This window comes from Patagioenas fasciata, chromosome 11 (genome assembly GCF_037038585.1).
Source record: "Patagioenas fasciata isolate bPatFas1 chromosome 11, bPatFas1.hap1, whole genome shotgun sequence".
NCBI lineage: Eukaryota > Metazoa > Chordata > Aves > Columbiformes > Columbidae > Patagioenas > Patagioenas fasciata.
This window is the reverse complement of record NC_092530.1, coordinates 4,231,437-4,252,223: the sequence shown is the minus strand read 5'-3', so window position 1 is coordinate 4,252,223 and position 20,787 is coordinate 4,231,437. Positions and strand designations below refer to the sequence as shown.

Genomic DNA, 20,787 nt, shown 5'->3' with positions numbered 1-20,787 from the left:
CACCAGCCTCCAGAGACAGGGACCTGCACTGGTTATTTCCTTCACAGCTGTGTCAGCGATGGCCCTTCATGGGGTCCCAAACACCCTCAGAAACTTGGGGTTTGCTTCTGCCTTTCACTTCCTTAGAGGTTTGTTCGTTCTTTCAGTAGCTGCAGTTCGGGATCATGGCAACAGAGGGCTCACTAACATCTAAAAGGCTCTCACAAGCCAAGGCTCTCTGCGGTATTTTTCTAAAGGCTTCAAGTCTACTGTTGATGATTAAAGAGATTTCAGGAATAGCCAAACAGAGGGTATTTCCACAATAAAAAGCAATAAAGCCAAATTTATTCTATTTCTTTCCTTGCTCGCCCTTCCATCCCTTTCCAGAACAGGTGGTATCAGCAGCCTTCAGTTCATATTGATGTGGAGCGTCTCTTGAAAAAGACTTAATTTGTCAGAAAAGTGGGTGCCCAAATCACCGTGTGAGTGAGGGGAAAGACCAGGACACCTCAAGAGGAGACACACTCCTCTGGACCAAGAGGTGGGTGTTCCCGGCAATCTCAGGTGTCACAGCACAGTGATACCTGTGTTTGGGAGCTGGTCAAATGACCCATCTCCTGTTCTGTAATGGTGTCTGAGTTTGCTCAGGTCACCCCTGACTTGAGCCCTATCCACTGCTGGGTGTTCTCCAGACTCCTGCCTTCAGGAACAAAGTCCCAGGAGACCTTACTGCTCAAGATGAAGACAGCGAAGCCATGAAGAACCTCAGTCCTGTCTGATTCTGCTTGTATGAAGTTCAGTAGCAAGCCCATGTTCTCCCTGTCTATTTTTTTTTGTTTGTAAGGAAGCTGTATCAGCTCATCTTGCTGCCCTCAGCCTCCCCTTTAGGTATCAAGTCCAGGAGAGCTTTGGCATCATCCCCACATCCATGGACAAGGTTTCTAAATCCCTCCCTTGCAGCTTCCCCTGCTTCCACCTCCTGTGTGCTGCCTTTTTGCTCTGCAGCTCCATCAGTTCAGACGAGCAGCCTCACGAGGTAAATGCTTCTTTTCACGGATACTCGGAGAGATCATTTTTGTACTTGGAGCAGGTTGTCCTGTAAGGCGTCTCAGATTTCCTGAGCTCCTTCACCCTCCGTGACTTTCTCATGTTACCACCTCTACCTGCCATCCCCCAGTATGTCAAAGTCTTCTTCTCTGGAGCCCACCAACCTGTGTTCTGCTGCTGGCCTTCCTCCTTTCCCTCTGGCGCCTGGGACCCCACTGCTCCCTCATCACGACAGCCAAGGTGGACACTCATGTTCACATCCCTCACCAGCTCTTCCTTCTTCGTTGTTGCCAGATCGAGGTGAGCATCACCCTTGTTGGCCCATCAGACAGTTCTCTTAAGCATTTGGCCCAAGATCCTTTGAACTGTTGGCATCTGCAGCTTTGCCTGGCCAGTGACTGTCACAGCAATTACAGTTCCCCATAGGAACCTGATCATTGACTGGAGACTTTCATACATTGCCGAAAGAAGATCTTTACAATTTCTTCTCCATGATCAATTATTTTGTAACATCCAACATGTTGTCACCCTGTACAGGGTTTACATGGCAAAGTCCTGGAACTGGGCGGTTGGTGTGGATTTGCTACAGTTGTCACCTCTCTAAGAAGACAACAGGAGTCTGACAGACGTCAGACAGAACTGATTTCAGCTGGCTCCAGGTTGGACCCATTCCTTGCCAGATCTGAGCCACTCAGTGATGCTGGCAGTACCTCTGTCATATTGCATTTGAGAAAGGGTAAAAAACACTGCACAGCAGCAGGTGGGAGAGAGGAGGGAGGAAATGTGAGAGAAAAGCACTGCAGACACCAGGGTCATATCCCATAGGACCCAAGCAGGTCCCTCAGCAGGCCAGAGCTTGCTCTCCTGAAATCCTGCTCTTGGCCTTGTGATCATCTCCCAGGAGCCTCAGCTCCACTTTCCCATCCCTGACTATTCCATCCCTGACCAACTCTTTCTGGTTTGTAACTGTGAAATCACACAGGGCACCTCACCCCACTGACTCCTCAGTCACTCGTGTCAGGAAGATGTTGTCAATGAGCTCCAACCCCTCCTGGATGGCTGGTACCTTGCAGATATTGCGATATCTCAGGTCTGCTACAAGGACACGACCCTGGAAACATGAAGCTTCTTTAATTTGTCTGAAGGAGGCCTCATCTCATTCCTCTTCCTCATCAGTGAGTCAGTAGCTGACGTCCAGTGACCACAACATTGCCCATGTTTTTCTGCCCTCTCATGCTGACTCCTCAACCTTCAGCTGACATTGTCTGTCCCCAGGCAGAGCTCCTCGCATCTGCTATTTATGCATCAGAAAACTCTGAATATTGACAAGATGAAGTGACCAGTTCTGTATCAGGGTGGGACAATAACCCCATCCATCAGGACAGAGCAGGAACTGAGACGCTGAGCAGTGACCCTGAGGAGAAGGGCCTGGGCACTCCAAGGTCCCCACACAAGCCCGTGGTGCACGCTCACCATGAACAAGGCAGCTGCACACGGGGCTGCATGAGGAGGAGCGTGGGGACCCAGACACCTGGAGTTCTCATCCCATTCGGTTCAGCACTGGCGTGACCCCACACACACGGGGGTGTGCCAGTGTGCGGCTTCCCAGTTTGGAGAAGCAGGGAGGAACTGGAGAGTGCAGGGCTCTGCCAAGGCAGGTTCAGCACCTTGTGCACATGGTGTGGGATGCTGAGGGACCTGGGCTGCTTTGGGCCAGCAGCGCTGGGGAGGCTGCAGCAGTGCAGGAGTAGCCAGAGAGTGCTTGAAGGGTGGTTTCAGAGGTGGTGGAGGTTTTCTCCATAGTGGAAAAGAGCATGAGAAAGAAATAATGGCCCAAAGTGCAGCTGGGGAGGTCCAGGCTGGACATGAGCAGCAAGGAATGTGACTGGAAGGGCAGTGCTGTGGTGGAGCAGGTCAGCAGAGGGAGTCTGCATCAGCCCAAGGCTTTGTGCTTCAAGGAACAGCTGGGGAGGATGCAGAGATCTCAGCAAAGGAAGGAAGATGCTCAGACAAGAGCAAGGTGGGGCAGCAGGGGGGATGTCTCCAGCCTGCAGGGAAGAGGTGCAGGGGATGCCACAGCACAGGACAGGCTGTGGTGGAGATGATCACGGGACGTAAAGAGGATGAAAGCCCCAGCAGACATGAGCTCCTTCTCCCCTTGGCTATGGCTGTTGTCTGCACCTCTGATGCCTGTGAGGAGACACCTTGTCCTTCCAGCACAGGGGCCTCATGGCCTCCTTTCCCGAGCCAGGACCCTGGGAGCTGTGGGACCATAGTCCTGCCCTTGGCCTTGCACAGCCCCACATCACACTGTCCCAGGAAGGGGCCTGGGCAACGTGGGAGGGAGAGGATCTGACTTCCCATGGTACGAAGTCAGGGCTTGGCCCTTTGATTAATGAAACACATCCAGGTTTACTCAGCATCAGAGCCATCTTTACTTTGCTCTTCCTGATCTGTTATCACTGCCTCCAGTTTTCTTCTGTAACTGACCGTGGGGATGCTTTCTCAGTTGTGTCCCTCAGTGGGACCCATTAACATTACAAGAAACTTTGAAGCTTAGATCTGAGTTTGACTTCTTGAGAGGTTTCATCATCTTCCTCCAGGGCCTGAGGTTCATGGACTCAGCACCAAACCCACCTGAGGGGTCATTAAAGTGCCTTGGGCTGCTCCTGTGCTGCTGGGTTGGGCTGGGCTCCTGGGACAGAGGGAGCTCCTGGCAAGCGGCAGCGCTGCAGAGAGACAGCTCTGCCCAGGAGCAGCTCCTCTGCACAGCGCAGCAGGGCTGAGGGCTCTGCCTGGGGATCTCAGGGAGACGAGCAAGGCAGAGAGAGATTAAAGGTGGTCAGGATTGGGAGGATGACTGAGAGCTCACTGGAGGAGAAGCCTTTGCAGCCCTTGCCATGGTAAGTCTCTGGGTGCAGGGCAATGCAGCTGTAGCTCCTGGAGGCATCTCTTCCCTGTTTCTCCACCTGTCCCTGGAGCTCTTGCTCTCTGGGGTTGGGGTGCAAGTGTGGGTCAATTTTTCATCTCACAGTAACTCAGGGGTCTTGCCCCAGAAGTGTGTTCATGGAATCTAGATGCCCAAGCTTTATGTTAAGCTGTGATGAACTGGTTTTTTTTCAATTTATAGAAACAGAATTGGCTGAAACATCCTTCCATCAGTGAAGAGGTTTGCCATGAGAAACAGCACGTTTATTTTCCACAGGGAAGTTGCCCCTAACACAAAACTGTCTTTCCTCCTTTCACAGTTCCTCATGCCCACAGGCAGCAAATGTCCAACAGCAGCTCCATCACCCAGTTCCTCCTCCTGCCGTTCACAGACACACGGGAGCTGCAGCTCTTGCACTTCTGGCTCTTCCTGGGCATCTACCTGGCTGCCCTCCTGGGCAACGGCCTCATCATCACCACCATAGCCTGGGACCAGCACCTCCACACCCCCATGTACTTCTTCCTGCTCAACCTCGCCCTCCTCGACCTGGGCTCCATCTCCAGCGTTGTCCCCAAGTCCATGGCCAATTCCCTTTGGGACACCAGGGCCATCTCCTACCCTGGATGTGCTACCCAGCTCTTTTTTTTCTTGTTCTGTGTTACAGCAGAATATTCACTTCTCACCATCATGTCCTACGACCGCTACGTTGCCATCTGCAAACCCCTGCACTACGGGACCCTCCTGGGCAGCAGAGCTTGTGTCCACATGGCAGCAGCTGCCTGGGCCACTGGGTTTCTCAATGCTCTGCTGCACACGGCCAATACATTTTCACTGCCCCTGTGCAAGGGCAATGCCCTGGGCCAGTTCTTCTGTGAAATCCCCCAGATCCTCAAGTTCTCCTGCTTACACTCCTATCTAAGGGAACTTGGACTACTTGCAGTGAGTTCCTGTTTAGCTTTTATGTGTTTTGTGTTCATTGTGGTGTCCTATGTGCAGACCTTCAGGGCCGTGCTGAGGATCCCCTCTGAGCAGGGACGGCACAAAGCCTTTTCCACCTGCCTCCCTCACTTGGCTGTGGTCTCCCTGTTTGTCAGCACTGCCATGTTTGCCTACCTGAAGCCCCCCTCCATCTTTTCCCCATCCCTGGATCTGGTGGTGTCTGTTCTGTACTCGATGGTGCCTCCAGCAGTGAACCCCCTCATCTACAGCATGAGGAACCAGGAGCTCAAGGATGCCCTGAGGAAACTGATGACTGGATTATTTCCTTATAGCTATTAACTGCCCATCATCTTCTGCATAACAGTTATAGTGTAAATTGTTGTAGGCCCGTCCTGCCTTCTGTATTTTTTGTTGCTGCTTGTGGTTTTTCACATATGGTAATATTGTCATCCCCTTTCCAATTCACTGTCTTCTTTGCTTACTGAGGGGCTGTGTGAATGAGAAGTTGTGCTCTATGGGTGTTTCAACAAATTAAAAGGCCTTGCAGCATCTATTTTTTCCTGAGATCCTTTCCCCAGGGCCTGTTTGGAGCTGCAGGGACAGTTCCTGCGGTGGGTGGAGAGGAAAAGAGTCCATCATGGTAGCACAGACAGGGAGCACCAGCGCTTGTTCTTCCAGAGCTGTTCTGGTTCCACTCCCACACTCTCCTTCTCATCCCTTGTGTTGGTGCAAGGCCTGAGTGCTCTGGCAGCTTGGTCCCCGTCCTGCTGTGTGTCAGTGCTCTGAGCGCAGGCAGGGACAGGCAATGGGCACTGCTGTGACAGAGCTGGGCTCACAACAGCCTTTCCGGATAGAAAGGTGATCTCCTATGGGCAGGGCCAGAAGGCTTATGTCTTCTTACTAAGCTTATCTCAAGAACATTCCCACAAAAGTGGCCACAGATGCAAACACCATTGTACAGTTGAATATTGTGTGTGCAGGGCTGGCACACAGCAGTGTCCTCTCACAGCCAGGCCTCCTGCCAGAGACCTGCAGGACCAGCAGAGCAGGGGCTGGGCTGTGCTTGTGGGTGCTGGACACTTCATGGAATCTGCCCCAATCAGCATGGACTAATCCCTCACAACCTTCATTTCCAGCCCAGACCTCTCGCCCCAGTTCAGAGAGGTTCTTTGTCCCTCCTTGGAAAGACCCTAAATGGGTAGGTCAGAAGTCCATGTGTGCATTGTACAGATGAGATGTGAGCATGAACATCATGTACATGAGGTGAGATGAACCCAAGTGAGCACCAAAGCTGTCAGATATTCTGGGGTGCCATTTTGTACCTGGGACATGTCAACCCTGTCTGTACATACAGACTGGGGGTCAAGATGCTGGAGAGCAGCTCTGCAGAGAGGGTGGGTGCCCTGGTGGCAGAAGACACAGAGAAGGCAGAATTGCTGAATGCCGCCTTTGTCTCTGTCTACTCCGCTGGAGGATGTCCTGGGGAACCCTGTACCCCTGAGACCCCGGATGAAGCCAGGTTAATGGAGGAGTTTGCTTTAGTCGATGAGGACTGGGTTAGGGAACAATTAAGTAGTCTGGACGTCCATAAATCCATGGGTCCAGATGGGATGCATCCGCGGGTGCTGAGGGAGCTGGCTGAAGTCATTGCTAGACCGCTATCCATCATTTTTGCCAAGTCTTGGGAAACGGGAGAGGTGCCCGAGGATTGGAGGAAAGCAAATGTCACTCCAGTCTTTAAAAAGGGCAAGAAGGAGGACCCGGGTAATTATAGACCGGTCAGCCTCACCTCTGTCCCTGGGAAAGTAATGGAACAGCTTATCCTTGGTGCCATCTCAAGGCACATCAGGGATAAGAGGGTCATTAGGGGCAGTCAGCATGGCTTTACCAAGGGTAAGTCATGCTTGACCAACCTCATAGCCTTTTATGAGAATGTAACAAGGTGGATGGATGATGGCAGAGCGGTGGATGTGGTCTACCTTGACTTCAGTAAAGCCTTTGACACAGTCCCTCACAGCATCCTCACAGCTAAATTGAGGAGGTGTGGTCTCGACAATAGAGTAGTGAGGTGGGTTGCAAACTGGCTTAAAGAGAGAAGCCAGAGAGTGGTGGTCAATGGTGCGGAGTCCCGTTGGAGGCCAGTATCTAGTGGAGTGCCTCAGGGGTCAGTACTGGGGCCAATATTATTCAATATATTCATTAATGATTTAGACGAGGGAATTGAGTGTACTATCAGCAAGTTTGCTGATGACACTAAGCTGGGAGGAGTGGCTGACACGCCAGAAGGCTGTGCCGCCATCCAGCGGGACCTGGACAGGCTGGAGAGTTGGGCGGGGGATAATCTGATGGAATTTAACAAGGGAAAGTGTAGAGTCCTGCATCTGGGCAGGAACAATCCCAAGTTCCAGTATAGGTTGGGGCATGACCTATTAGAGAGCAGTGTAGGGGAAAGGGACCTGGGGGTCCTGGTGGACAACAGGATGACCATGAGCCAGCACTGTGCCCTTGTGGCCAGGAAGGCTAATGGCATCCTTGGGTGTATTACAAGGGGGGTGGTCAGTAGATCGAGAGAGGTCCTCCTTCCCCTCTACTCCGCCCTGGTGAGACCCCATCTGGAATATTGTGTTCAGTTCTGGGCCCCTCAGTTCAAGAAGGACAGGGAACTGCTGGAGAGGGTCCAGCGTAGGGCAACAAAGATGATTAAGGGAGTGGAGCATCTCCCTTATGAAGAAAGGCTGAGGGAGCTGGGGCTCTTTAGTTTGGAGAAGAGGAGACTGAGGGGTGACCTTATTAATGTTTATAAATATATAAAGGGTGAGTGCCATGAGGATGGAGTCAGGCTCTTCTCAGTGGCAAACAATGATAGGACAAGGGGCAATGGGATCAAGCTGGAACACAAGAGGTTCCACTTAAATTTGAGAAAGAATTTCTTCTCAGTGAGGGTAACAGAGCACTGGAACAGGCTACCCAGGGAGGTTGTGGAGTCTCCTTCCCTGGAGACATTCAAAGCCCGCCTGGACACGTTCCTGTGCGACCTCACCTAGGCGTTCCTGCTCCAGCAGGGGGATTGGACTAGATGATCTTTTGAGGTCCCTTCCAATCCCAAACATACTGTGATACTGTGATACTGTGATTTGGGAGTTCTGGTCAACAGGAAATTGAACAAGAGCCACCAGTGTCCCTGGAGCCAAGAGGGACCCATGTCCTGGTGCATCCAGCACAGCACGGCCAGCTGGGGAGGGAGGGGATTGTCCCGCTCTGCTCTGCGCTGGGGCGGCCTCACCTGCAGCATTCACTGTGTGCAGGGCTGGGGACACAGGATACAAATGAGATAAAGCTACTGGAGAGTGTCCAGAAGAGGCTACGAATTTGGTGAAGGGTTTGGAGGGGAAACCGTATGAGGAGTGGCTGAAATCCCTGGGTTTGCTCAGCTGGAGTAGAGGAGACTGAGGGCAGAGCTCATGGGGCTGCAGGTTCCTCAGCAAGGGAGCAGGAGGGGCAGGGCTGAGCTCTTCTCTCTATGGCAGTGAGAGAAACTGAGGGAATGGCAGATGTGCCACGTCTTGCAGCACCAGTCTCTAGGCACCTGAAGGACAAGGAAGGGATTGCTGAACCGAAGTGAGTGGAAAATCCAATGAGTCCCAAGAAATGCTCTGAACCCATTCGAGAGCTTTAGACCCCCAGGAAAGAGCTCAGTGACAGTGCAGCCCATCCAGCTGCATCCGTGTCCCTCACTGAGGAGCACAACCAGTGTGGACTCACCCCATGGTTCTGCAGCCAACCTGTTCTGCAGAGTATCAGTGCCAGTTTGGGGTGCTGTGGGGAGCACAGGGGAGGGACCAGGAGCACCAGAGAGAGAAAAATGCTGGTGTTCAGCTGCTCAAAGATAATATTCAGAGTTTAGGGTGCAGGACCAGAAGTCCTTGCTGTTCTGGTGCTTCACCAGGCCTGGGAAGTAGCTGGAGAAGGATTGGTGTCCCCCACTTGCCATCCCTTAGTGCATCATCCCTTGTGAAGGGTGGCATGGAAAGCAAGTCTGGGACCCTGTGTCAGGACTTGCACTGAAGAAAGTATTCACCCAGGAGCCACATCATTTTGCTCTGGTACTTCAGTCCTGGTGCTCATCACATGTCCTGAAGACAAACTTATGCACCCTTCTTCTCAACCTTACCCCAAAAGTCACGCCTAGACAAGGCTCCTGAGCTGGGTCTGAGCTTGAGAACTGGGGTCCAGTTGTGACCAGAGGAAGGACAAGGCCTGTCCTGGGTCCTCTAAAGGGCTGGCAGCCTCTGTGATCTTCACCAGAAAAAGAGGCATTCAGGAAACCGTACACCATCCCCATGCCCATTGGAGGCCCTTAGTAAGAGTTCCTCTCTCCAAATATCCAGCCTGACTTGTTGCTGCATGAACAACCTGGAGAAACTGCCCCAGGACCCTCATTCCAGACCCCATCTCCTCCACCCCATACAGGCAGTGCTCTTCCCATTATCACTGCGATGGATCCAGGGGACCCAAGAGTGCAGGAGATGTTGGGTAGAGATATGGTGTCCTTCAGTGCTCCTCATGGTACCTCCTGCTGGGCTTTGTGCCACTGGTCACAACCCTCTGAGCCTGGATGTTCAGCCAGTTCTCAGTGGTGCTAAGCAGGAATATGCCCATAAGCACTGGGAGGAGCGTGGTCACCCAGTCAAGGGCAGTTATTGCCCATCTTGACTCAGCACTGGTGTGGTCACATCTGGAGCGGTGTGTCCCAGTGTGAGGTTCCCCATTCTGGAGGAACGGGGAGGAGCTGCCATGTGGCCAGAGAAAGTCTGGGTCACATGTGGAGATGTTGAGAGACCCAAACTTCTTCAGCCTCATGAAGGGGAGGGTGAGGGAGTGCTGTTTTTACTGAAATTGAGTTAATATTCTTCATGCATTTTGAACCTCTCTCCTTCACATCCAGTACAGTCTTTTGTTTAGATTTGCTATGAGAATAGTGAGATAACGCTGTTTCTTCCCTGGGATAGAGTTCATTTTTCGTTTTAGCAGCTTCACAGTGTTTGCCATTTGCTATGAAAGAAATGTCAGAACTCACTGAGATCTTGGCTGTTGTCAGGGAAACCAAGGACTTCTTTGGCCATCCAGCTGCAGATGCAGATTGGCAGGGGAGGACACAGACAGGACAGCACCTGGATTGACATCCAGGCTGATCAATGAAATATTCCCTATGATTAGCGCCATGCTCAGTCTAAAGCTGGAGCCGGCTTTTAGGGCTTGTTACATCCGTTACTCTGGGTTTTCCAGCTGGTTTGGTTGTTCCATTCACAAGTTTCATTCTGTCAGGAGTTCGATGTCAGTTCGGCCTTTTGCGGTTCTGCCATTCTGCAGTTGGCCTTTGGGCCTTTCTGCCTGTTGCCCTTTTGCTCTCTCTTGCTGGGATGGGCTGCTCAGGACCAAGGTGCTCCCTTCTGCAGGACTGGCTGTTCCGTGTGACTGGAGTTACACGGGGGATAGCACTGAGTATATTTTCTTAATTTAATTTATCTATTTCTATTTAATTTACCTGGACTATTGTCAGTGAAACCAAGGACTTCTCTGGAGTCCAGCTGCAGGTGCAAATTGGCAGGAGGGGGCACAGACAGGACAGCACCTTGACTGACATCCAGGTCAATCAACGAGCTATTCTGTACCATTGGTGTCATGCTCACTATAAAGCTGGAGATGCCTTTTCCAGCCAGTCAGTTTTGGTTTGCCGGCTACTTTGGTTGGCTCTGTTTGGAAGTTCCATTCTATTGGGAGTTCAGTGTTAGTTCAGTTTTATGATGTTTTTCTGTTTTTCAGTTGGCCCTTGGGCCTCTCTGCCTTTTGCACTTGTACTTTCTCTTGCTGGGATCATCTGTTCAGGACCAGGGTGCTCTCTTCTTTTGGGCTGCCTGTTCAGCACAACTGGAGTTACGTGGGGGATTGCACTGAGAATCATATATTTTACTTTATGTATATTTTAGTATATTATTATTAGTAGTATATAATTTTCACTGTTTTCTTTTTTTTTTTTTTTTTTTTTTTCCTAAACCCACAAATTTCTCCCTTCCCTTTCCATTCTCTCCCTTATCCCACTTGGGGACTGGGAGCAGGATGTGAGCAGCTCTCATGGTCTTGGTTGGTGGCTGTGGTAAAACCATGACAAGAAAGGGTAGTAGTAGCTTCAGAAATGTTGAAAATCACTTTCCAAGATGATGGCATTTTTTCTTTTTAGTAGAGGGAAACAGCATGAGAAAGGAAAACCATCAGAAACTGCAGCTCTGGAGGTCCAGAGTGGAGCTCAGGATAAAGAAATATCATTCTGAGCACAGTGCTGTGGTCATTGAGATGGACTCTGGATCAGCCATGGCTTTGTGTTTCAAGGAACAGCTGGTGAGGATGGAGAGACAGCAGCACAGGTGGGGACACACTAGGGTGAGAACAAGGTGGGGACGCACATGGGGTGTCTGCAGCCTGTGGGGAAACAGCCACAGGCCTGGGACAGTGTAGGATGGACCATGATGGACATGGCCAAGGCTGAGGCTGGATGTCTCTGAAAGATCCATGGTCTTTGTCCCCTTGGCTATGGCTGATGTCCCTGCCAGCGAGGCCTAAGAGGAGACACATGGTTGTCATGGCCATGGCACCCCATTGCCTCCTTGCACCCCCAGGGAGTGTCACACCATTGTCCTGCACTGGGCATCGCACTCCCCACATACCCAGGAGGAGCCCTGAGCCACACGTGAGGGACAGGATCTCCCTTCCTAGGGGCAGGGGCTCAAGGCTTGGCCATTGTCCTTCATCAAACAAACCAAGGGTTTTCTCAGCATCAGAGCTGCTGCACTTTGCCTTTGCCTGATGCAATCACAGCCTCCAATTATCTGCTCTAACGAGTCCCTGGGGAGGCTTTGTCAGTAACAGCCCTCAGTGGGGCCCATTAATGCTTCAAGGTACTTTGGAGTTTGCTTCTGACTTGGACTTCTTGAGCAGATTCTTCAGTCTCTCCTTGGTATCTGAGGTTCATGGACTCAGCACCAAATACACCATGGGGCTCATTAAAACACAGAAAACCCTAAGGAGCAATGTTTCTTTCCCTAATTTTCTTCAAATCTTCCAGACTTGTAGAACTAACAGGAGAGGTTTCAATGGGACACTTAGTGATGAAGATTTCAAAGAAGATTTCATAAGGGAGGTTTTTTCATTCAAGGGTATTTTCTGTCATTGTTCATTGTATAGAAGTTACAGCAGCATTCTACACTGGACATTGATCCAGGGGGTCTCCTGAAGACATCTGGACAGGCAGGAGAACAGTCCCTTGAGGCTGGACACTGTATGGACAACCTCACTCCTCACCCCCACCCCCAGTCTGCTGGTTCCCTCATTGGCCACCAGAGACTTGCACCACTTTTCCTCACATCAGACTTCTCCACTGAGCTCTGCAGGAGATGCTGCAGCTCCTGTGCACCAGCTCCACCTGCTCTCCTGTGCAAACACTGCACAGTTTAATAAACAGTAAAACACTTTCCTCAGCTGTGTGTGTAAGCTGGATCTGATGAGGTCCACCATCCACAAGGGACATCCACACAAGAACTGGTTTAGACAGAGACACACGAAAGGATAGAAATAAACACAATGAACGTGTTGACTGCCATGTTAATTAGAGCTCTGAAGAACAAGGTAAGTTTGTAACTCCCTGAAGCTCAAAGCAGAAACCAGACAGTTGAGAGGAACTGAATGACCAAAGAGCAAGTGGAGGAGAAACCTGAGAGCACTGGGAAGGGCAAACATCCAGACAGTGCTGGAAAGTTGTCCTTTGACAGGGACATTTAATCAGGAGAGGTGGGAACTCCTGAATGATGAGGGAGATGAAATAATAGAGTGTTGGTAGTAGAAGTACAGGGGAAGACCAATATTTCTTCTCCTATCCTTCGTACACTTCTTCTGAGTGCTGAGGGAGCTGGCTGAGGTCATTGCTGGGTCACTCTCCATCATCTGCCATCTTTTTCCTTCTAAATTTTAATATATTTAAAAAACAACTAAACAAAAATATCCAATAAAAGAAACAAACAAACCAAACAAAAGAAACAGAAATCCACACAAAACCAAAGCAAAACCCAAACCAACCAAACAATAACAACAACCAAAACCAAAACAGCAACAACAACAACAAAACTAACCACAAACAAAACAACAATAATGTACACCTTTCCAGACAAACATCAGTCATCAGCTCTCTCACCATAATCAGACAGTGCCATTTTAGGGGCCCCAGTGTACCTGAGGTGCTGGCCTGGGACTGGCATCTATCACACAGGACCTGGGGAGACCAGAGCAACTTGCAATGCAGGTGGAGCCTGGGCAGGGGTTCCCAGGGCATCCACACTGGCACCAGGTGTTTGTGTCCCTGCAGCTGAAGACATTTGTGTCCTAAACCCATGCCCAGTTCTGGAAAACTCTTTCCTTTTCAAAGAAAAGAAACCCCCCAAAAGAAAACAGAAAAAGTAAAGAAATGTATGTCGACACCTTTTTTGGCTTTGTATCTTTGTCTTCAGTTCTTCTTATTCTAATTTTCATTGACATTAACTGACATCAGATGGGCCTGTAAGCACGAAGTCAAGATCACTTTGTCTCTTGCATAGCGCCCCATGCCCCCTAAACCTTCCCTGCCCAGGATTCCCCACACTTTGCCCAGAGCGAGTCACACTAAGGTGTTGGGTGGTTCACTGGCTGAGATGTTGGTTTAGATGGTCACCTACAGCACAGGTGGATCCTGCCCCATCATCGTCTGCTCTGCTCCAGTTAGAAACAGAGCCCAACATCGCAATGGGACCATAGGAGAACTGAGGTTGAAGGGACCTCAGGAGTCTGCAGTCCAACCTGTCACCAACTGGGTCACACCGAGCTGTTCAAGCCTTGATTCAACCCGAGTTTCAGCAGGACTAATGCAGTGATCATCCCTTTGTACTGGGCACTGGTGAGGCTGCACCTTCAATCCTGGGGTCAGTTTTAGGCCCCTCATGACAAGGAAGACATTGAGATGCTGGAGAGAGTTCAGGGGAGGGTGACAAGGCTGGTGAAGGGTCTGGAGCACCAGTCTTATGAGGAGCAGTTGAGAGAGCTGGGGCTGTTCAGCCTTGAGAAAAGGAGGCTGAGGGGAGACCTTGTCGCTGTCTACAACTGCCTGAAAGGAGGTTTTATCATGGTCGTGTTGGTCTCTTCCCCCAAGTAGCAAGTGATATGACAAGAGGAAATGGCCTCAAGTTGCACATGGGGAGGTTTAGATTGGATATTAGGAATAAATTCTTTGAGGAAAGGGTTTTGAAGCTGCAGAACAGACTGCCCAGTGAGTTTGTGGAGTCACCATCTCTGAAGGTGTTTAAAAGACATACAGATGAGGCTCTTAGGGACGTGGTTTAGTGCCAGAGTTAGTTTATGGTTATACTCGGTGATCTTAAGGGTCTCTTCCAACCGCAACTATTCTATGATTCTGTGATATGTCATTTTTGATATTTTTTTCCTCAGAGGACCATGAAACTTCCCTGAGAGCCAGGACTTTTCTGAGGGGTTTGAGAGATGTCTCACGGTCACACCAGCCAGTTCCACCAGCACCTGTCCGCCCCTTCCCAGAACAAACCTTTTCTCCATATCCCAATCTTCCAGGTGAGTTTCTGGGACACAGCAAATGCTGTTGAGGTCTTCTGGTCTTGTTCAGAAGAGAACAGCAGGCCAACATGTTGATGGGCTCTCTGTGCACTGGGAAGCTTTCCTGACCATTTTTCTCAATGCCCCACTTGTACCCAAACTTTTTGGTCCTTGAACTGTACATGAGGGGATTGAGCAGGGATGTGGGGATGGTGTAGAAAAAAGACTTTGTCAAAGTGTCTCATGAGGGCTGTTCTGGGCATCCCACAGTCAAGGATGAGGGTTCTGTAGAAAACAGTGGCATTGGTGAGAGGAGCTGGTGGAGAAGGCCTTGTGCCTGTCTACACTGGGGCAGAGAGCAGTGACGCATATAAGAGATGCCCATGTGAACAGGAAGGGGACCAGTGGCTCTAACATGCCCTCCAGCCAGTTCTTTACCCATTACAGATACACCATCCAGGCCATGAGCTGCACCTCCTCCAGGAGATGCTGTGGGATACGGTGTCAAAGGCTTTACTGCAGTCTAAGGACACAACACCCACAGCCTGTGTGGCGGATTCACTCCCCACGACAGACTTTCCCTCATCTGCTCAGCCGGTCACCTTGTCATAGAAGGAGATCAGGCTGGTCAAGCAGGACGTGCCGTTCACAAAGCCATGCTGACTGGGCCTGATTGCTCGTCTGGTATGGGTGACCTCACAGTCCTTTCCCAGCCATGTTCCTGCTGTTGGCCTATCCCCTGCAGAGGCAGAAGTGACCTCACAGTGCCCTCCACAGTCATTGGCTTCCTGCTGGACTATGAGCTCCTGAGACACAAGTGACCACATGGCATCGTACCCAGCCATCACCCTCTTTATGATCCAGTGTGTGAGCAGATCAAACTGAGCTGCTTTCATCAAATGTATCCAATAGATTTCCTATCAGGGTTTGAGTGGAGAAACGTTCCTCAGAGGAGCTGCTGTATTTACTCTGGGGTATTTTCTATCTCTCTTGATAGAGCTCTCCAAGGAAAACATTCATGGAATCCTACAATAACACGGGTTGGAAGAGACCCCTGAACATCATCTCTGTCCCACTGACCTTCATGGCACCCCAAGGTGCATTTGTGCTCCCTTGGGTTCATCTCACCACATGCACACAGTGGACATGCACATGATGTGTACGGTTACAACTCATCTGTACAATGGAAACATGGACTTTTGACCTAGTATTTCATAGAATTGTAGAATGTCCTGAGTTGGAAGGGACCCACAAGTATCATTGAATCCAACTCCTGTCCCTGCACAGGACACCCCACAGCTCACACTGTGTGTCTGAGGACGTTGTCCAGTCTCTTCTTGAACACTGTCAGGTTGGGGCTGTGACACCTCCCTGGGAGCCTGTTCAGTGTCCAACACCTCTGGGTGAAGAACCTTTTCCTCATGTCCAACCTGACCCTCCCCTGGCACATCTTCTGCCATTCCCTTGGGTTCTGTCATTGGTCACCAGAGAGAAGAGATCAGTACCTTCTCTTTCTTCTCCCCTCGTGAGGAAGTTGTAGCCACCGTGAGGTCTCCTTTTAGTCTTCTCTTCAGCTCTGATGCTGAGAAACCCCTTGGATTGCTTTCTGAAGGAGAAAGGAGAAGCCATGACCTCCAGGCAATGGGAAGGGGGATCCTGTCCCTCACACACGGCTCAGGGCTCTTCCTGGGACCGTGGGATGTGGGTGTGCAAGGCTGAGGGAACGGCAACACTGGTACGACAACTTCTAGCTTCCCCAAGGGACTGCAAGGAGGCAACGAGGCCCCAGTGCCATGAGGACAACATGGCTTCTCCTGGGCCTCAGTGGCAGAGACAACTGCCATGGCCAAGGGGACAGAGACCTGGGTTCTGTGGGTCCCTTCCAGCCTTGCCAGCGCCCTTTGCCATCTCCACCACAGGCTGTTCTACACGGTCCTACCCCTGCCCCTCTTTCCCTGCAGGCTGCAGACACCCATCTCGCTTCCCCACCTGCTCTCACCCCAGCATTTCTGCACCTTCACTGCTGTGTCTGCACCCTCACTGGCTGCTCTTTGGAACACAAACCATGGGCTGACCCAGCTCCCTCTGGGTGACCTCTTGCACCACAGCACTGCCCTTCCACTGTCATTTCTTCCTCTGATATCCAGTCCTCACTTTCCAAACTGCACTATGTGATATTTTTTTCCCTCTCCTGCTTTTTCCCACTACAAAGGAATACTCAGCCACCTCAGAAACTGCCCTTCATGCAGGGAACCCAACTCGTTAGGCTTCTTGTGGTCTTTTACCTGACAGGAGAGAAGTCACCTCACCACGATCTCCTAAATCCCATGACTGCTGCTGGCCTTTCAGCTTCTCTGGCAGACACGACCATGTTCCTGCTGCTGTCCCATCATGTTCTCAGGTGGGATGGACATGACAACCCATCTCCAAGGCCTCTTCCTGGGTAGAGTCTGTGGGTACCTTGGCAGAGGTTCTTTCCCAGCCATGTCCCTGCTGCCTGGCTGTCACCTCCAGAGACAAAACTGACTCCACTGTCCCCTTCACAGCCACACGCTTCTGACTGGATTATGACTGTCTAAGACACAACTGACCTCATAATACCACACCCATCCATCCCCTTTCTTAGGGACCAGGACCTGATCAAGACTGAACTGTGTTCTACACAGTCCTACACCTGCCCCTCTTTCCCTACAGGCTGTAGATACCCATCTCACTTCCTTGCCTTTCTTGAAGAGATCCCTTGTCTCACTTATCTTGTCTCACTGTCCTACCCAAGGCTGGGTGAACACTGTCCTGTTCAAGGCCTTGACCCATCTTTGCATCACCCTCAAAAGAGTTAAAATTGCATTCTACAGGAGGATGTGTCCAATCCCTTCTCAGGGACAGAGGAAGGCTGACCAGGCTCCCAATGCCTTTTCTTGCCTTTCTTGAACATGGCTTTGATTTCTGCCTTTTCCAAGGACCGCAGGACCTCCCTAATTACCCTGGTTCTTATGAGAGCACAATCCAGAATCCCAGGCAAGGGTGACAGAGCAGACTGGAGCCCTGGCAATGATCCTGTCCAAGGCATCTGAGATCAATCTCACTGGGGCAGTGAGGTTTGTTCCTGGAGTCACACACCGAAATGTCAGGATCTGTCTGGCATCCATGTCTGAGCCGGTCTCGTGGACTCCTTCTGCACCCAGGGGTGTTCAGAGACAGACTCTGTCTTTTTTACACACAGAGGCCGTGGTCTCCATTTCTCTCTGGCCTCCTGTTGCCACTCCCAGAGTACAGGAGGCACCTCAGCCCTGTGGTGTGTCACCTGCTCTGCACTCATCTGAGATGTCCCGCGTCATGAGGAATGGACACGGGGATCACAGCTGGAGGATGCAGAACCCAGTGCTGCATTCAGGTGGTTTCCCATAGGATGTTTCTCCCAATATGAAGTGACCTCAAGACACTGTCTGTCCCACAGAACTCTCTTCATGGAACTCTCAGGAATAGCTGATGTTGTTTGTGCTCACTTGGGTTCATCTCACCTCACATGTGCGTGCAAACATCTCATCTGTACAATGCAAACGTGGATTTCTGACCTGCTCATTCAGTGTCCCTCCGTGGACGGAAGAGCAACCTTTGTGAGCTGGGGAGAGAGGCCAGGGCTGAAAATGGAGGTTGTGAGGGGCCAATCCATGATGATGCCCTGGGACAGCTTCTGAGGGGTATCCAGTGCACAGGGGCACAGCCCAGCCCCTGCTCTGCTGGTCCTGCAGGTCTCTGGCAGGAGGCCTGGCTGTGAGGGGACACTGCTGTGTGCCAGCCCTGCACACACATACTGTTTATCTAACCCTATCTATACACAGGTGTTTCAATCTGTGGCCACTTTTGTGTGCATGTTCTTGAGGTAAGGCTTGGAACAAGACCTAAACGTTCAGGCCCTGCCCTGAGGAGATCACCTTTCTATCTGGAAAGGCTGTTGTGAGGCCAGCTCTGTCACAGCAGTGCCCATTGCCTGTCCCTGCCTGCGCTCACAGCACTGACACACAGCAGGACGGGGACCAAGCTGCCAGAGCACTCAGGCCTTGCACCAACACAAGGGATGAGAAGGAGAGTGTGGGAGTGGAACCAGAACAGCTCTGGAAGGCCAAGCGCTGGTGTTCCCTGGTTCTGCTGCCATGAGAGAGCTCTTTTCCCTTCCACCCATTCACACGGGAACTATCCCTGCAGCTCCAGAAAGGTCTTGGAGTTAAGATGCCAGTAGAAAAAAAATTGTTGAAGGTCCGTTTATTTTACTTAAACACAGAGAACACGAATTCCTCACTGACACAGCCACTTACTGAGAAAAGAAAAGCAGGCAGCGAATTGCAAAGAGAATTAAAATCTTTTCATAATAAACAAACACAAGGAGATACAAAAAATACTGCAGACAGGATGAATCTACAATGAGTTAGACTATAACTCTTCTATAGAACAAGATAGACCCAGTTTATAGCTTCAGAAGTAATCCAGTCATCTGTTTCCCCAGGGCATCCTTGAGCTCCTGGTTCCTCATGCTGTAGATGAGGGGGTTCACTGCTGGAGGCACCACTGAGTACAGAACAGACACCACCAGATCCAGGGAAGGAGAGGAGATGGAGGGGGGCTTCAGGTAGGCAAACATGGAAGTGCTGATAAGCAGGGAGACCACGGCCAGGTGAGGGAGGCAGGTGGAAAAGGCTTTGTGCCGTCCCTGCTCAGAGGGGATCCTCAGCACGGCCCTGAAGATCTGCACATAGGACACCACAATGAACACAAAACACCCACATCCTATTAAGACACTAAACACAATAAGCCCCAGTTCCCTGAGATAGGAGTGTGAACAGGAGAGTTTGAGGATCTGGGGGATTTCACAGAAGAACTGGTCCAGGGCATTGCCCTTGCACAGGGGCAGTGAAAATGTATTGGCCGTGTGCAGCAGAGCACTGAGAAACCCAGTGGCCCAGGCAGCTGCTGCCATGTGGACACAAGCTCTGCTGCCCAGGAGGGTCCCGTAGTGCAGGGGTTTGCAGATGGCAATGTAGCGGTCGTAGGACATGATGGTGAGAAGATACAACTCTGCTAAAATGAAAAAGACAAATGAAAAGAGCTGTGAAGCACATCCCAAGTATGAAATATTCCTGGTGTCCCAGAGGGAGCTGACCATTGATCTGGGGAGAATGGTGGACATGGAGCCCAGGTCAAGGAGGGAGAGGTTGAGCAGGAAGAAGTACATGGGGGTGTGGAGGTGCTGGTCCCAGGCTATGGTGGTGATGATGAGGCCGTTGCCCAGGAGGGCAGCCAGGTAGATGCCCAGGAAGAGCCAGAAGTGCAAGAGCTGCAGCTCCCGTGTGTCTGTTAACGGCAGGAGGAGGAACTGGGTGATGGAGCTGCTGTTGGATATTTCCTGCCTCTGGGTATGTGACCTGTCATAGAAGGAAAAGATAGTGAAGATTTACCTAAGACTCACAGACCCTAACAGCCCATCACACAACAAGACACTTTTCTTTTTCAAGGAGAACGTCCTGACTGGAGCCCTCGTCGGTGCTTGATGAGTGTGCAATGAAGAACAGGGTCTCTGTCCAGGGGCTCTTGAGCAGTCAGCCTGACCCTGTGTGATTGGGTGGGGCAGGGGCCAGTCCTGGGGTTCAGCTTTGTCAGCTGGAACCGCTCCTGGTGCAGAAGGGACTGTCAGCATCTGTATCCCGAGGCCTGAGAAACTGAGTTGGAGAGGTTTGGTGTTTCTACAGCTCCTTCTGCCCTCCCACCCTGGAGAGTGTTCTTGGGTGTCAGAAACCCTCAGCACTGGTGCACTCAGGGAGAACAGAGCGAGTCCTGTGAGACCAGAGGATGCCTGTGGGTCAGTGCAGAGTGAGGGCAGCTGGTCTGTCCCCCTCTCTTGCTCCAGCTGCCCTGGGCTGGCACCTTTCTGAGATGGAGACTGATCACACTCCCATGTTACCCTGAAAAGCCCGCAGACACTGCTGAGAGCAGCACCTCTGCCTTCATTATGATGCTTTCAGAGAACACACAGATGCTGTAGGACAGGTTTGCATCCTGGAGCGAAGCTCACAGCTTGGAACGAAACCGCAAGCAGACAGCCAATAGTCCTAATGAACGCATTTGATTCAGGGAGCCTCAGCTCACACCCCAGCCCCACAGACTGCATTGCCCACACCCCACAGGTCAGAGCAAAGCTGGGACACATGTTCCCATGGACACACCTGCAGGAAAGGACCCACAAGGTCAGGCTG

At 51.2% G+C, this 20,787-nt stretch overlaps 1 protein-coding gene and 1 pseudogene across 1 annotated transcript; one reads left to right on the top strand and one right to left on the bottom strand.

The window, feature by feature from the left end:
• The first annotated feature begins 4,202 nt into the window (after positions 1-4,202).
• On the top strand, positions 4,203-5,233 carry LOC136106229 (olfactory receptor 14J1-like; annotated as a pseudogene).
• Positions 5,234-19,004: 13,771 nt separating this feature from the next.
• On the bottom strand, positions 19,005-19,592 carry LOC136106425 (olfactory receptor 14J1-like). Its single transcript, XM_065846760.2, has one exon. The coding sequence runs from the start codon at positions 19,590-19,592 to the stop codon at positions 19,005-19,007; it is 588 nt and encodes a 195-aa protein (XP_065702832.2).
• Positions 19,593-20,787: the final 1,195 nt, after the last annotated feature.

Excerpts from the sequence above, each read along its gene's own strand:
- LOC136106425 (XM_065846760.2), bottom strand. The coding sequence starts at position 19,592 with ATGTCCTACGACCGCTACATTGCCATCTGCAAACCCCTGCACTACGGG.